At 36.7% G+C, this 16,168-nt stretch overlaps 1 protein-coding gene across 1 annotated transcript; it reads left to right on the forward strand.

Annotated features, from left to right (window-relative positions):
- The first annotated feature begins 1,612 nt into the window (after positions 1 to 1,612).
- Positions 1,613 to 15,085, forward strand: PPID (peptidylprolyl isomerase D). The gene is made up of 10 exons (XM_006892779.1): positions 1,613 to 1,697; positions 3,107 to 3,247; positions 5,323 to 5,429; positions 8,013 to 8,201; positions 9,782 to 9,904; positions 10,027 to 10,133; positions 10,995 to 11,136; positions 13,902 to 13,988; positions 14,078 to 14,120; positions 14,997 to 15,085. Exons 1-10 carry the CDS (start codon positions 1,613 to 1,615, stop codon positions 15,083 to 15,085), a joined length of 1,113 nt encoding a protein of 370 aa, XP_006892841.1.
- The last annotated feature ends 1,083 nt before the right edge of the window (positions 15,086 to 16,168 follow it).

Raw genomic sequence — 16,168 nt, forward strand, 5'->3', positions numbered from 1 at the left:
GCAGGGTTTATGGCTCTTGTACATAGGGTTGCTATGAGTCGCAAGAGACTCAACAGCACATAACAACAACAAAATGAGGTAGTAAGTAGGACAGGAACCTTTATTTCTCTCCACAGTGGTTACTGCAATAGCTGAAAACCATCAATTTCTCATCTTTTGAAAGCTACTGTGGGTCTTTATATTAACTAGTCAACACAAGGTACTCACCTTCTGAGACATTCTGCTTTTGAAATGTTCAAACATCATCTCACCTGATGATAAGAAATTATAATGGAAACTTTAGTATTTAATGATACCTTATCCATAGTGTAAGATGAATCCAAATTCTGACTTCTGAAGATAAGAGAGTATTCATTTATATAGAAAATACAACTCTTTTCTCCAAAATGAGACTTTGTTAAATACATTCTATTAAGGTGTCCTGATGGTGACGTAGTATATGTAGGATTACTAACTGACTGACATATCTTTTGTTCAAATAGACTAACAGAGATGAAGGATCACCACGAGTGGGAGCCTTGGCCATAGTGAGTTTTGGGGTTTTTTTGCTTTTTTTTTTTTTTAGTTTTGTTTTTTTAAGATGTTCTATTCTGAATACCTCCTCTCCCCAAATCCACTGCCGTAGTGTCCACTGCTACTCAGTGACCCTCCATCCGATAAGCTGTCAAACTTTATAGGACACCAACCATATTTGTCTGGAAGAGTGAATTTTAACTGCAGTTAGCATCCCAACAAGAGACACACTATGCCACCACGGCTCCTTCAAATTATTAAAATATTTTCACATAAATTCCTATAAGGGAAAAGTGGAGTTATGATACTGCCGTTTTATACAAAGCTGTTTTTTATTCTGGACTCTCAGCATTTGATCTAACTACTTCTACTGTGAAGACCAAGAATAAAATTGCCAGCCAGTTGGTTCCTACTCATGAAGACCCTCCATTAAGTTTCCCTGGCTGTAAACATAAGGGGAAGAAAGTGCCCATCTTTCTCCCTGAGATCCCTGGTGGATTCCAGCCGAGTGTCCTCTTTGGGTTAGCAGCACAGCATGCTGAAAATTACCACTTATAGCTCCCTACAGAGTACAGTATGGCAATAACTGCTATTAATTATCCATCACCAGTTTTATGATAAGAAATTTATGTTTGTAATGCTCAAAACGAGTCTTCAATGGAAGTACTTTCACTTCCATTTTCCAGAAGAACAAATTGTTCTAAGTCACGTGCCAGTTTGGTAGCACATGACGTTGGATTCAGGGAGACTATTTTAAAAGAATTTCCACATTACGGCAGTAGGAGAGACATAGAGATGGTAGAGAAAAGTAGAAAAAGGATTAAAGCTGTACTCTTGGTCAAATAAATAAAGAACGAGAGAAGTGAAGGAAGAAACCGGGACAAACAAGCTCTCGCAAGAAAAAAGTCAGCTGTAGCACGTGCACGCGCCGGGGGCGGAGACGGGGCAGCGACGGCGGAAGTCGGGGAGGGTAGCTTCCGTAGCTGCGGCGGAAGTGGCTGGGGGGAGTTGGTCTTTGCTTTCGTGCTGAGGCACTCTGCAGCTTAGGCCACGAGGTGGCTTGAGTCTTTCCCCGCGTATCGCGTTTTTGGAAGCCAAGATGTCGCACCCGTCTCCTCAAGCGAAGCCTTCCAACCCTAGCAATCCCCGAGTCTTCTTTGATGTGGACATCGGAGGGGAGCGAGGTGAGCGGAGGGCCGCGGCAGGGCACCTAGGATGAAGGGTCTGTCGGATTAAAGGGACCCTTGGCGTTGCTGGAAGTGTGTGCAGCTCAGGCTGGGGGTTGCTTTTTGGCGTAAAGGGTGTGATTGCTCAGAGCGGGCCACTGGAACAAGTTTGAAGATTCAGAGAGCAGAGTCCCAATTTTATCAATTTTCTTGGAGAAGTTTCTGGAAATTTCTTTATCAGAGATTGTGGCGGTCGTCAGTCTGGCCTAATTTGATTGAACCTCCTTCCCTTGAACTGTTGAATTGACTTCTAATTTTTGTCTGCAATGGGCCAGTTGGGAAAGCCCCAGAAATACGCAGACACACAGTGGTGGGCCCCAGGTATACCACGCGTTTTTTACCACGCAGTGTGAATCCGCATTTACGGTATTTGGAAACTTAAAAGCGTCTGTTATTTGTAAATGGAAACATCAATTCTTTTTTCGATATCTATTCTTAATTTACAGGTTTAGTAGTATAGGGGATATTTTGGCATAGAAGAGGTGAACTCTGTAGCAATGTAGTTAGTTGCCTAGGTTACAAAAGCTCCAAGTTGCTAAGAGCTTTCAGTTAGGGTGTATGTTGCTTTGAAACTGAAGTGCTCTTTTTTTCGGAAAAATGTTAATATTACTAGCCAGACGTTGAATGCAAGCACATACTGGGCACTAAAAAATTTAAGGCCTCTATAGATGACTGGATGGGTACATAGACACGAAAAAAGACTTAATTCTTAATTATTAATTCTTGAAATTGTTATTATGGACTCTTAAGCCAGGACTAACTCATAGCAGACCCTCTCTAGAGGGTTTTTAAAGGTTGGAAATCACAAGAGATTACGTCCCATGTTTCTCCCACAGAGCAGCTGGTGAATTTGAACCACTTATCTTTTTGTTGGCAGTGTAGCTCCTAACCACTAAGCCCCCAGAGCCCCTAGTTTTTAAATTACTGCTAGATTTTATTTTATTTAAATTTTTTTTGTTTTGTTTTACTTTTATTGGCATTGGTTGTTATTTAGAAGGGGAACTTCGTTCCAGTTTTTGCCATAGGCAGGTCCCACAGAGTGCAAAAACTACAGTTCTAAATGAAACGTGGTCATCCTTATCACTTAAAGGGTATTTATGTCTGTTAGTTACTTTACGACTGGAAATTCTTAGTACATTCAAAGCTTTGTACTTCATAGTTAGCTGCACATAATGCTAATCTGCTATTCTAAATGCTTGGATAGATTCCACTTTAAATTTGGATATTAGGAAAATAACCGAAAGGAAACTTGATTGTCAATGAGTATTAGAGTCACCATAATTTTACCAGTTGTTCTTTTATCATTTATTTATTTATTTGGTTGCTTGCTTGGAATGCTGACAAGATTTCATTTTCTTTTCTTTCAGTTGGCCGAATTGTCTTAGAATTGTTTGCAGATATCGTACCTAAAACTGCAGAAAATTTTCGTGCGTTATGTACTGGAGAGAAGGGTGTTGGACCCACAACTGGAAAACCTCTCCATTTCAAAGGATGCCCTTTCCATCGAAGTATGTAAATTTTTTTGACTCTTAGTGTTTTTCAAATACACGATCAAATCCTATTTACTGGAGGTTAGACAACACCAAGTAGAAATGATGGTTAAAAACATATTGTTTTCCAAGAAGCAGTGTCTTAGCAGATTTACATCTGAGGAAATAAAGCTTAATTTCATAAAGCTTGGGCTGTGAGATGTAGAAATAATGAATTAAAGCTACCTTTTCAAGTATTGTGGAAGAATAAAAGGCTTATCTTTAAATAAATTGACTCTTCTACCACTCATCTTATTTTTTAAATATATAGTTGAAGGATGAATTAGCATAGATTTTTAAAATGCCATCTAAATTAATTTTATTTACTTTTATGTTTAATAAGATATGAAAATGCCTTGGTAAATTTAAGGAAATACTAACATAGCAGACCTGAGGCTATTATCTTTAGAAATAAAAAACCTTGTAAGACTGGCCCTTGGTTGGTGCCTGGGAATTTTGCATTGGACTAATTTCCAGAATTATAAAAATAGTAGATTATTTGGTTAGACGATATATATTTACCAAGCAGCAACTTTTTTTTCCTCCTGGGAGCTGGGAGCCTAGAGTTAGGTGTGTGGTAGGCAGAGTTCCTGTGAGATTACATTGTAATAAAATGTTGGGCTGGAGTTTCTAGTGAGTTTCCCAGGGCAAAACACCATGCACACATTGCTGCATTTTAACTGCTAAGGAAAGTGTGTGCCTCTTCATGAGAGGTAGAGAGGAAAAGAAACCTGTTCCTCTAGTCTTTCCTATCCGATCCTCTAACTTTGCAAACATGATAGCCCCTTCTGATAACATGCTGAAGTATGTGGGAGAAAGTCCACAATCCTCACCTCTACAGACATGGATGTATGTCTTCCAAGACAGATTTGTTTATATTCTTTTGACAGTCCATCACATATTCAGTACTCTTTTGCCTTCACCACAATTAAATGGTATCAGTTCTTTTTTGGTCTTCCTGACTCATTGCTCAACATTCACAAATACATGGAACAGTTTAAAATACTGTGGCTTAAGTCAGGTGCACCTTAAGTCTTTAAACTGACATTCTTGTTCTTTAACAAGTCAAAGAACCTTGACAGCACATTTGCCCAATTCAATATGTTTGATTTCTTGACTGCTGCCCCTTGGATGTTGATTGTGGATCTTAGTAAAATGAAATACTTTACAACATGTCTTTTTTTCTGCTTAATATGGTGTTGCCTATTGGGCTAGTGTTGAAGATCTTTGCTTTCTTGATGCTGAAGTGTATCCACACTGAAAACTAGATGTTTTATGTTCTTTAGTAAGTGCTTCAGGTCCTTTTCCCTTTCAGCCAAGGTCATCTGCACAACGCAGTTTGTTGTCATCTACACAACACAGGTTGTTGTCATCTACACAACACAGGTTGTTGATGAGTCTTCTGCCAGTTCTGCTGCCACATTTGTCTTTAATTTGTACAGCTTCCTAAATCATTTGTTCATCATACTTAATGATTAACTTTGGTCCACACCTTCCTGAATTTAAGGCATACAATATCTTTGTTTGAATAACTACTTCTTGATCTATGTATGTGCTCATTGTATGGGCATAATGAAGTGTTCTGGGATTCACATTCTTCTCAGTATCACCCAGAATTTGATCTGATGCACCAGCCTAAGTCTAAATGCCTTTGTATGACTACTAAAATCCTTTAAGTCTGTTTTGTAGCATACATTATTATGATTTGTCTCTATCAACAAATACTAAACTCTAAATGCAGTGACTTGTTTTTCATGCTTGCATGTACTAGTTTTTCAGTAATTTTTGCTGAATGAAGATTTCCTTCCAGTAGATAACATTTTACCCTAGACTTAGAATTGTGACATTATGGGGGAAATAAGAAGGTATAACTCCTGGAGTTTAGTGACAGTTTTATAGGGAGAGTACCATTTGAACTAAACTTTTGTAATTTGAGGAAAGAAACAGTGGTATTAAGTAGTGTTTTAAGAGGTAGGTTTTATTATATTTTTATCATTGACATTGCAGAAGTTATCCTTTTCTTGGTCTCTAATAGTCATTTTCTCTTTTTGTAGTTATTAAGAAATTCATGATTCAGGGTGGAGACTTCTCAAATCAGAATGGGACAGGTGGAGAAAGTATTTATGGTGAAAAATTTGAAGATGAAAATTTCCATTATAAGGTAAAGCAGATAAAGGCACATGCTTATTGCTGATCAGAAGATTGCTATGTCTGGGATGCTTGGATCAAGAAATAAATTTTTCGTGTGCCCTTACATTCTTCTGTTCAAGATGTATGTGTATTTGCAAATATGCATCTTTCATATGGAAAATTTTTTTCCAGTAAGGATTTTATTTTGATATAAGTACTGCAAGTTATTTCAATGTGTTATTTTAGTTAAGTATTTTTAAGTATGGCAGCCCTAGGTTACTAATGTCTTACTTATGTAGAGTTCCTATTTACTCAATGCAGACTTCAAATTAGTTCTGTCATGGCCAACAAAGAACAGAAACAGACTCAAAATGTTACTGTTTATGTGATTGATGACAGTAAATAGAATGAGTAAAATTATAGGTCAGAGCCCTGGAATGGGAGACTTAGAAGCATGGAAAATCTTTTTCTGAAGCTTTTAAGTGTGAGATTGGATGTTTAGCAGCACTAACAAGGAGCAAATGACTGCGATCTTGGAGTATAGGGCACCTACTGTCTTTTCATCTCTTGTTCAGATCCCGGTTTCGTGTAAAATAAATTTGTCCTCACTATAAACAATTGATCCAACCTCTGTTTGCAACAGATTCTTTCTCAGTCACCTTCACTTGCTGCACAGGCAACTTTTCAGTCACCAAAACCTTTTCTTGCACTAACATAAGAACTGTATGCACTGGTTCTTAAAGACATGGGAACAGATCTTTGTAACCTGGGGACTGCTTGTACAGCCACCATTTTGAAAAATAGTTTCCGGGAAAAAATGTTCTCATTATGGTAAGGATGGTAACTGTGCATCTTTATCCTTGAATTTGAAGAGCAACAAAACCAACGCTAATATCCAGGATGTAAGGGGATTTGCAAACTAGCAGATACGCTTAATGTCCGAGCTCCTAAAGGATTTTAGTGGTGCCTGTGCCTTTTCTGCATTGTCCCAAGATGTAATCGGGGTATATTGCATCAGTCAAGTTATAAAAGTGGACATGTAAGTATAAAAATAAAGTGTTATCTTTGGAATTGAGGAATATGAACAGCGTAATTAGAAAAGAAAATGTCACCAGCTCAGCACTGCTGCTGAGTAAATCGACTCATAGCCGACCCTCCAGCAGGTTTTTGGAGGCTGCAGATCCTGTAGGAGATTTCCCAGATTTCTTCCTTGGAGCAGCTGGTGGATATGAATAGTCTGCATAACTATCCATAAGACCACCAGAGCTGCTATTATACTCATTACTCAAAAGCACCAAAAAGTTGTGTGTTTGTTTTGTTTTCCCCTTTTTTTCTCCTCCAAACAAATGAAAGGTCTTGATAACAAGGAATTTCTAATCTTACTGTGGAGATAAGATTAAAATGCCAGGAACAACTGGAGAATAACATAGTGATGCTAAATTGATTAACCATTCTTACATGTGCCATAGGAATATTATGTAATAAATTATAAATTGACAGTCTATATATACCACAGGGTAAAAAAATAGTACTGTCCAAATTATTAAGAAGAATCAGTGCTTAAACTGTCACAACAGCTTTACAAAATGACTAAGATTAGGTTAGGCAATGGATAGTTTGGCTTTAGATTGCATGATAAGAATTAAAGTATGGCTAAAGATTGAAGGAGGGGTGTGAATGAAAAGACAAAGGCCATGGGAAACTGAGGAAATAAAGTGAATAGTTAACATTGTGGGGATAAACACCAGTAGACTGATTGTAGTGACATTTTTAACAGATGTAAATTTTGCTCAGTCCTCTACCATCCTAACAGTCTCTGCCCTGCCCATACCATGTTGCAGTCACTGAAGTTCTTTCCTTTGCCGTTATTTCAAGCATTGACGCTAACTAATAGTGAAAATTAAGATTATGTAATAAACATTTTTAGGGAAACAAGATCTCTAAAAGAAGAGCACTTAATTCTTCCAAAAACCTGGTGAATTATCGAAATTGGTGGGACAGAAAGTATTTTATTTACTGAGACTTAGCATGAACATAGGTGCTAGCAAGGAGTGAGTTTCAGAAACAAGATAAAAAGAAAAGATGGAGAAGCTAAATTTCACACCTTTGAACCGGTTGATTCCAAGGTAGGATTTTGAAAGAGTGATTCATGGAGGATTACATTTAGAACATTTGGAGGCTTTTTGAAATTGGGAAAATATTTGACTGAATATATTGAGCATGTTATCCTGTTTGTTCTTATTAAAGGCAAATCGTTATGAAGACCATAAATGTGGAAGAGGGTTTAGATCTTGTCAGAAAAAATAAATCAGATAAAGGGCAAAATATATTACTCCTTAACCGACCTCTATCTAGAACTTTTGAGATAACACCTCCTCTTTTGACTACTGTTCCTATTTATTTGGTTTTATAAGCTTTGCTTAAAGTTTAAAAAAAGATTTCCATTTCCTAGGATTTGTGTATTAGTTTGCAATATGTACCAAGTAAAACTACCTTATATTTTTGGCTCTTACTGGTATTATAGTCTACCCTGCATATTATGTGAGTGGTTAGTAGATTAGTTCAGCCCAGTTTCTCTAACTTGGTTTTCTTTTAATGATTTTTGTCCTTGCAGCATGATCAGGAGGGTTTATTGAGCATGGCTAATGCAGGACGCAATACAAATGGTTCTCAGTTCTTTATCACAACAGTTCCAACTCCTCATTTGGATGGGAAGCATGTGGTATTTGGCCAAGTAATTAAAGGAATGGGTGTGGCAAGGATGTTGGAAAATGTAGATGTGAATGGTGAAAAACCTGCCAAAGTAAGTATAAAAAAAAAAAGTAAGTTAAATGCACTGATTAATAGCTTAAGAAAATGTATGTGGAATGATTAGGTGATTATTAGTTGTTAGAAAATATGTTGATTGCTAATTTTAAAACTTTTATGTGCTGCTTTTTCTTTGAAAAGGTTTTTGTACAGTGGGAAAAATTAAGGCAGCTTTTAAATGAGATTTTAATTTTTATTCCAACTGTAATCTTTGTGGCTAACCTTGAGGAAAATGGGAATCCCAGAACACTTGATTGGGCTTATGTGAAACCTATACTTAGACCAGGAAGGAGTCCTCAGAACAGAGCAGAAAAACATTGCATGGTCCAAAATGGAGTACATCAGGGTTGCATCCTGCCTCCATACCTTTTCAGTCTGTATGCCAAACAGATCATTCAGGAGGCTGGGCTTTATGAGGAATGTGGCATCAGCATTGTAGGAAGACTTAACAACTTGTGTTATGCAGATTACACAACCTTGCTGAAACTGAGGAGAACGTGAAGCGCTTGCTGCAGTAGTTTGAGGACTGTAGTCTTCAATATGGATTGAAGCTCAACATCAAGAAGACAAAAATTCTCACCACTTGGCCAATTGAACCATGACAGATGGATAAGAGATTGAGGTTGTTAACAGTTATAGCTTGTTTGGTCACACAGTCAGCACTCTTGGCACCATCACTCAAGAAATGAAGACAAATTGTGTTGGGAAAATGTGCTGTCAGGGACTTCTCCCGAGTACTGAAAAGCAACAGTGTCAGTCTAGAGACTAAGGTGTGCCTAATCTAAGCCTTGGTCTTTGCAATTACTTGCATCAGAGAGCTGGAGAATGATTTAAGATTAAGGATGACTTAATTCCTTTGAGTTGTGGTGCTGGAGAAGAGTCTTGAACACACCATTAATCAGTAAGACTGGCTGAGGACAGGGCAGGCTTTAGAGCTGTTGTACACAGGTCCCTGTGGGTCACAGGTGACTCAATGGCACATAACAACAGTCTTTGTGATCATAGACTGATCTTCCTGTAAGTGCAATACTTTGCTGTCAGTATGTATAGTAGTAAAGAGAGTAAGGACCCTCTTTTCTGCGTCCTGGCCATTTGAGGCTAACTCTTGATCTATTATTTAACTTCTTTTGTCTTGTTTTATAATCTTGAATAACTTGTTGAAGAGTTGAGACTACACTTAAGAATCATTAAGTTCTAAATATCTGAATCAAAATGGCCATAATTTCACCCAGTTTAATGGACAGGGCTGTCAGTGGGATTAGGGATTTCAGTTATCTGCAGAGGTAGGCCATCCCTGAGTACCTGGGGAACATTATTAAACTGAAAACAAGTGAAGCTTTCAATTCATTCTGTTGTCTCTGGAGCTTTGGAGTAACAGTAAAATACTTGATAAATGAGGTTATATCATTTGGAATGTTTATAAAAGGCATTACAATAATAGGAGGAAATCAGTAGATCAGTAAATCTTACATCTTATTTTGTAAGTGACTTGGACTTGCAGCTAAAAAGCTTTGTAAAATCAGTGTTATTATTAATGTAGTAGTACACTTCTATAATTTAGGATTATTTTTACAGTTGTGCGTTATTGCAGAATGTGGAGAACTAAAAGAAGGGGATGACTGGGGAATATTCCCAAAAGATGGCTCTGGTGATAGTCATCCAGATTTTCCTGAGGATGCAGATATTGATTTAAAAGATGTGAGTATTCTGAGACTAATAAAGCTGTAATTAAAGTATTAAAAATGTGTAATTCTTTTCTAATGATAAACCATATTATCTACAAATATCCAACATACGTTTCTATACTTCCCTTTATACAGGTGGATAAAATTTTATTGATAACAGAAGATTTAAAAAACATTGGGAATACTTTTTTTAAATCCCAGAACTGGGAGATGGCCATAAAGAAATACGCTAAAGTTTTAAGGTAATAAAAGATTTTGTTTTGTTTTGTTTTGCTTTTTGGGTAATGAAATATTTTTAAGTCATTACTTCTAGAAATTTTTAAATAAAACTACATTCAATTATATTTTTTAAAAAGCTATGTGTATGGAAATACTTGATTTCTTTCATTGCTCCCAACTACTTAGTTTAGGGGGAAAAATATAGAATTTAGAAAAGTTGAAAGATTTAATAACATGAATAACCACATATATTTTACCACCATTAATATTTTACTTTGCTATTGATGTTTTTGTAAATTCAGATGGAAATTTTGGGTATTGAAACTCTTACATATTAAGCATGTTGTTGCGTATCATCGAGTCAGAACCAACCCATAGTTGACCCTCTGGCGGGTTTCCAGAGGCAGTTGATCACATGGAGGAGATTGCCCACCCTTCTCCAAGGGAGCAGCTGGTAGACTTGAACTGCTTGCTTTAGAGATTGCAATGCACCTTCTTGCTACTAGGCCACCAGAGCTTGTTGTTTCTGTATTATACTTCCTTAAAATTGAAATGATATTAAAAGGCTATATTTATAATACTAGTTTATCAATAGTTAGCATGTTTTTTATAATAAGAATAATTTAGTATTCTCAATACTGTGGTAATGATTTTAATACAAGTATTATCTGGTTTTCTTTTAATAAACACTATGAATAAAAGAAAATTCCTTAAAAGCATGTGTCTAATAAAAAAGATTGTGATTGTTAAATATATTAAGATTGGCATTTAATAAATTTCATGTCAAAAATTACAGAACACTTTTTGACCTAGTTTAAAAAATGTTAGGGAAAAAATGTTGCTTAGATTGCATGGCATATTATTTCCACAAATGCTTTATATAGGTATGTGGAAAGTTCAAAGGCTGTTCTAGAGAAAGCAGATGGATCTAAGCTACAAACTGTGGCTTTAAGCTGTGTACTGAATATTGGTGCTTGTAAACTGAAGATGTCAAACTGGCAGGGAGCAGTTGACAGCTGCTTGGAGGTAAGTCTGTTTGCTGTTAAACTTTTTGGAAGAGTTAAGACAAAAGCAGTATGAAAAGCAATTTTTATATTGATAGAGGACCTAATAAGGTGGTGGTGGTTATGTATTGTGGAACTGCAGCTGACCCATAGCTAACCTTTCAGCAGGTTTTCAGAGGCAATAAGTAGGATGGGAAGAGATTGCCCATCTTTCACAGAGCAGCTGGTGGATTCAAACCCTGTGCCTTTGGGTAGGCAGTGCAACTCCATATACTAAGCCACCAGAGCTCCTTAAGACTAGATAAATCATAGTATCTCTAATCACAGTATTTCTAAATAATTCAGATATTTAGTTCTTTCTTACAGTTTATTTAATTTGTTTGCAACATTACATGGCTGTGAAGATAATTTTCTCCTAGACTTGTTAATGCATTTGTTCATTTAGCATACATATTCATTAAGTTGGCGCCACAGTCAACACTCTTGGTACCAGCAGTCAGGAAATCAAGAGACGAATTGCACTGGGAAAGTCAGCTGTGAGTACTCACTCAAGAGTACTAAAGTGCAACGATGTTAGCCTGGAGACTAAGGTGTGCCTGATGCAGGCTATATAGTCTTCGCAATTACATGCTATGCATCAGAGAACTGAACAGTGAATATGAATGATAGAAGAATTGATGCCTTTGAGCTGTAGTGCTGGAGAAGAGTGTTGAATATACCATGGACAGATAGGAGAACAAACAGGTTTGTCCTGGAGAACGTGAAACCGGACTGTTCCTTGGAGTCAAGGATTCTGAAGCTTCGTCTGACATACTTTGGGCATGTTGCAAGGAGAGGGACATCATGTTTGGGAAAATGGAGGGACGGCACAGGAGAGGAAGACCCTCGATGAGATGGATCAATTCTGTGATTGGGGTGGTGGGAATGAGTGTCAGAGACGGTGAAGTTGGCACAGGATAGACCAGGGTTTGGGGCTCTTGTACATCGATCGGGTCGCTATGAGTCGCAAGTGACTCGACGGCACATGACTAAGTGCTAAACATTGAAAGATAAGAGTGATAAAGGTGATCATGGATTGTGGAATCATACAGGGTTTTTACTTATTTTTTTTATTGTAGTTTGAAAGTTTACAGAGCAGATTGGTTTTTCATGTTACCATTCTTACATATTAACTACAGAACTCAAAATATAATGATGCTTTTCTCACTTGCATTTGCAAAACAGTGCCATTAACAAATAGTATTATGTAACTTGTATCTAGTACTTGTCATTTTTGAAGCCTCAGTAAATAATAGCTATCATAAGTTAAAAGCACAACTGTGTTTTCAAGGAGACTTTAAGTTTAGCAGTGGAGGGAATGAGTTTTAATTTAGTATCATTAGGATTTGTATATAGAAAATGAGTGAATTTAATTGGAAAACATCAAAAAGTTACTTTATGGGAGATGCACAGGAATACTAACTGAATGATAGAAAGGTAGAGGCATTGCCTTCCTCACAGAGCAGGTATGAACCTTTCCTCTGATCTATACTCCATTTAAAAGTCTTCAAACTAAGACTACTTAGTGATCTTTGGTTAATTTGTACATAAGCTATACAAATAGATGGTCAAACCAAGACGAGTAGGGATTCTAATTTGATAACATGGACAAAACCCCTTCCACTCACTGTCATCAAGTTGATTCTGCCTCCTTTGGTTTTCCAGGCTGTAAATCATAAAGGGAGAGACTGTTGCTGGATGAATTCCAGTCACTAGAGATGTGTGGCACAATATGCTATGGACATCAGAACTCTTTAAGAACATATGTTAGTAGAGAATTTATAAAAACCCCAAACTCACTATCATGTGGATTGTGACTCATGGCAACTTCTCGTGAGGTTACTAAGATTGTAAATCTTCGTGGGTGAAGACTTGTATCTTGCTCCCTGGGAGTGGCTGGTTGATTTGATCAGCCAACTTTTTGGTTAGTAGGATCAACACGTAATACAGTGTGCTGTTAAAACTCCCTTAAGAAGCATATGTGGAGGTGAAATTTACTTTAGATCTCAGGAAAAACAAAAACCATTTTAGGGAGAAAGTGTAAAAAATCATTTGTACTCCTGACAAAACAAGTGTCACCCCTCCCCTAGATTTGAAAATAAATGAGTACAAATACATCCAAAATTATTTTCTCTTAAAAATATTTTTGCTTAATCAGGAGACAAATTATACAGTAATTTGAATGTGGGAAGCTTTAACAATACAGAATACAGAAGATTTTAATGAGGGATTAACTAGAAAATGCAAAATGACAGAATGAATAGCAGATATTATGAATATGCAATACAAAAATGAAATAGACACTATTGATAGGATTGAGATAAATGGTCAGAATTAAAAGGCTCTCATCTCCCTGTAATGAGTTTTAGACCCCACTGGAAAGAGCATGGCTGTGACTATGGACAGCAGAGTTCTTTGAGTTGCCCAACCGGTAAGATTTGTTGGAAAGCTCTTATGGCACAGAGGGAAGTTGTCACAGGGAGCTGCTGTAGCTGGTTGGCTAAGCTTATTGCAGGCGCCTTCTGAGAGAAGCACATTGGAAATCAAGAGAAATATCTTTTCTGTTTCTGTTAAGGGGCCTCTACTGATAAAATTTAACATGCCAATGCAAAGAAAATAAATTTGCAGATCCAGTTCATTGTCATGGAACAGTGAAGAGTGGATTTTGAGAAACAGGAAATATATTGAGAACAGAATTACACATAGACCTAATACCAACATATACATACTTTATAATTTTTTTTATAGGCTCTTGAAATAGATCCATCAAATACCAAAGCATTATACCGCAGAGCTCAAGGATGGCAAGGATTAAAAGAATACGATCAAGCACTGGTAAAATTATGTTTTCAATGTTTATTTTTTAAAAATAATATCTTTATAAATCATACACCTAATTAAAAAAAATGTTTCTTTCATGAAAGGCTGATCTTAAGAAAGCTCAGGAGATAGCTCCAGAAGATAAAGGTAAGTTGGCTGTTATTGTGGTAAAAATTAATTTTGTCTTTTAAGAATTTATCCTTACAAATCGTTTGCCACTATTAAACAGGTCATAGAGCAGGGTTCCCCAGATCTGTATTTCAGTGTTTACAAGGGAAGAAGGACCTTTCCTCACCTTCCTTTTGACAGAGATTAGAAGTACTTCTTTAAGAGAAAAAAAAATAAATTTGAGAAATTGTATTGATAAAAAAAAAAAAAAGTCCCTACTCCAAAAGAACTTCTGTTGAAATCTCCCTCTAGAATGTATTCTCTAATTTTCTTAACAGTAATTTGTTCCAGCATATTATTTGAGACCTTGTTCTTAATTACTGTGAATAGGATTTGAAAATTCAGCACTGAAAGATTTGTTTGGAATATGGTTCCTAGTGTTGAAAGTGGCCGTAATAAGGAATGTGCAGCATTGTTAACCTTTAACGTTAATCTTTAAGTGTTCTAGCCAATGGAAGCTTTTCTAAGGAAAAGCTTTAGATAGCAGTGACAAAAAAAAAACCCCTCAAAAACTTGGTTTTTAGTAGTAATGATACTATAAAGAAAAGATAAAACGATCTTTGGTCTTTCACCAATAAAGTTTAAAAAAAAAAGATACCCAAAAAAGAAGAAAAAAAGATACCACCCCCATTGTGAGAAGAAGTTAAGGCAGATGTTTGTATATAGTTCATTTATGTCACTTGATAGTCTTCTAAAATTCATATTTGTGTTTCTGAAAATGATTGCCGTTTTGAGTTTTCTGTAAATGGGGTTGCATTACTTTAGCATTACTTTATTAGAGGAAAATATGAATTATAAAAGTAAACTCCACCGTAATATTTTAAAATATTCTGATAAATAACATTTATTTTGCAGCTATCCAGGCGGAATTGCTGAAAGTCAAACAGAAGATAAAGGCACAGAAAGATAAAGAGAAGGCAGCTTATGCAAAAATGTTTGCTTAATGAGTAATTCAATTTTGTTTAGTTTTTGCATAAAGGCAGTAAGATTTAAGAGTGTTTGTGTATTATCCCCAATGTGTTTCCATTTATGTTTCCATTTCCTATTGTTTACAGTTTACAAATACTGATGGCCTCACTCATAATAAAACAGTGTTATAAAATGCATTGTGAAGCTGATTTTCAGAGATGATGATGATGATAATGTCCATTTTATACTTAACTCCTAAAAACACATAATCTTGCTAAATGAAAGCTGCCTAACTGATATTTGAGCGAAACTTATGAGAGCCAGTAGTCTGTTGTTAAGTGCCATCGAGTCAAGTATAACATAGGCCCACACATAAATAACAGCCGCCATATATAATGTGAATATTCCTCTCAGGAGACTAATGTTGAGGTTGTAAAGGCCACCAAAAATTTTTTTAAATTCTCTTAATTCTTTGCTGTCTCTCTAGTTGATTTGTGCTGGTTTGTTACGGTTTTATACTTAATAGTACACACCCATTTATGAGTTGCCTAACTTGTAGAAAATAAGTGGGCAAACAGTATGTAAAGAAATGAATAGTAAATATTTGAGGCTTTTGTGGATTCCAGATACTCAGTACAGCAACTATAGCTGAAAGGTAGCTACAGCTGATAAAACTGGTGGGTCTCACTGTTGTTGTTGTTATGTGCTGTCTAGTCGTTTGTGACTCATAGCGACCCTATGTACAACAGCCCTAAACCCTGCTCTATTCTGTGCCAATTGCATTGCCTCTGACACACCCATCCCGATTACCCTGGTCACTGAATGAGTCCACCTCCTCATAGAGGGTCTTCCCCTCCTGCGCTGTCCTTCCACCTTACCAAGCATGATGTCCCTCTCCAAGGACATGTCCCTCCTTGCAACATGTCCAAAATATGTCAGACGAACCCCAGATTCCTTGCCTCCAAGGAGTAGCCTGGTTTAGCCCTCTCCAGGATGAATCTGGTTTCTTGGCAGTTCATGGTACATTCAATTCTCTTCAGCACCACAGCTCAAAGGCATCAATTCTCCTATTCTCCCTAGTCATTGTCCAACTCTGATGCATAACAAGTGATTGCAAA

The sequence above is a fragment of the Elephantulus edwardii genome, unplaced genomic scaffold (genome assembly GCF_000299155.1).
Source record: "Elephantulus edwardii isolate Elephantulus edwardi_28Jun2011 unplaced genomic scaffold, EleEdw1.0 scaffold00119, whole genome shotgun sequence".
Lineage (NCBI taxonomy): Eukaryota > Metazoa > Chordata > Mammalia > Macroscelidea > Macroscelididae > Elephantulus > Elephantulus edwardii.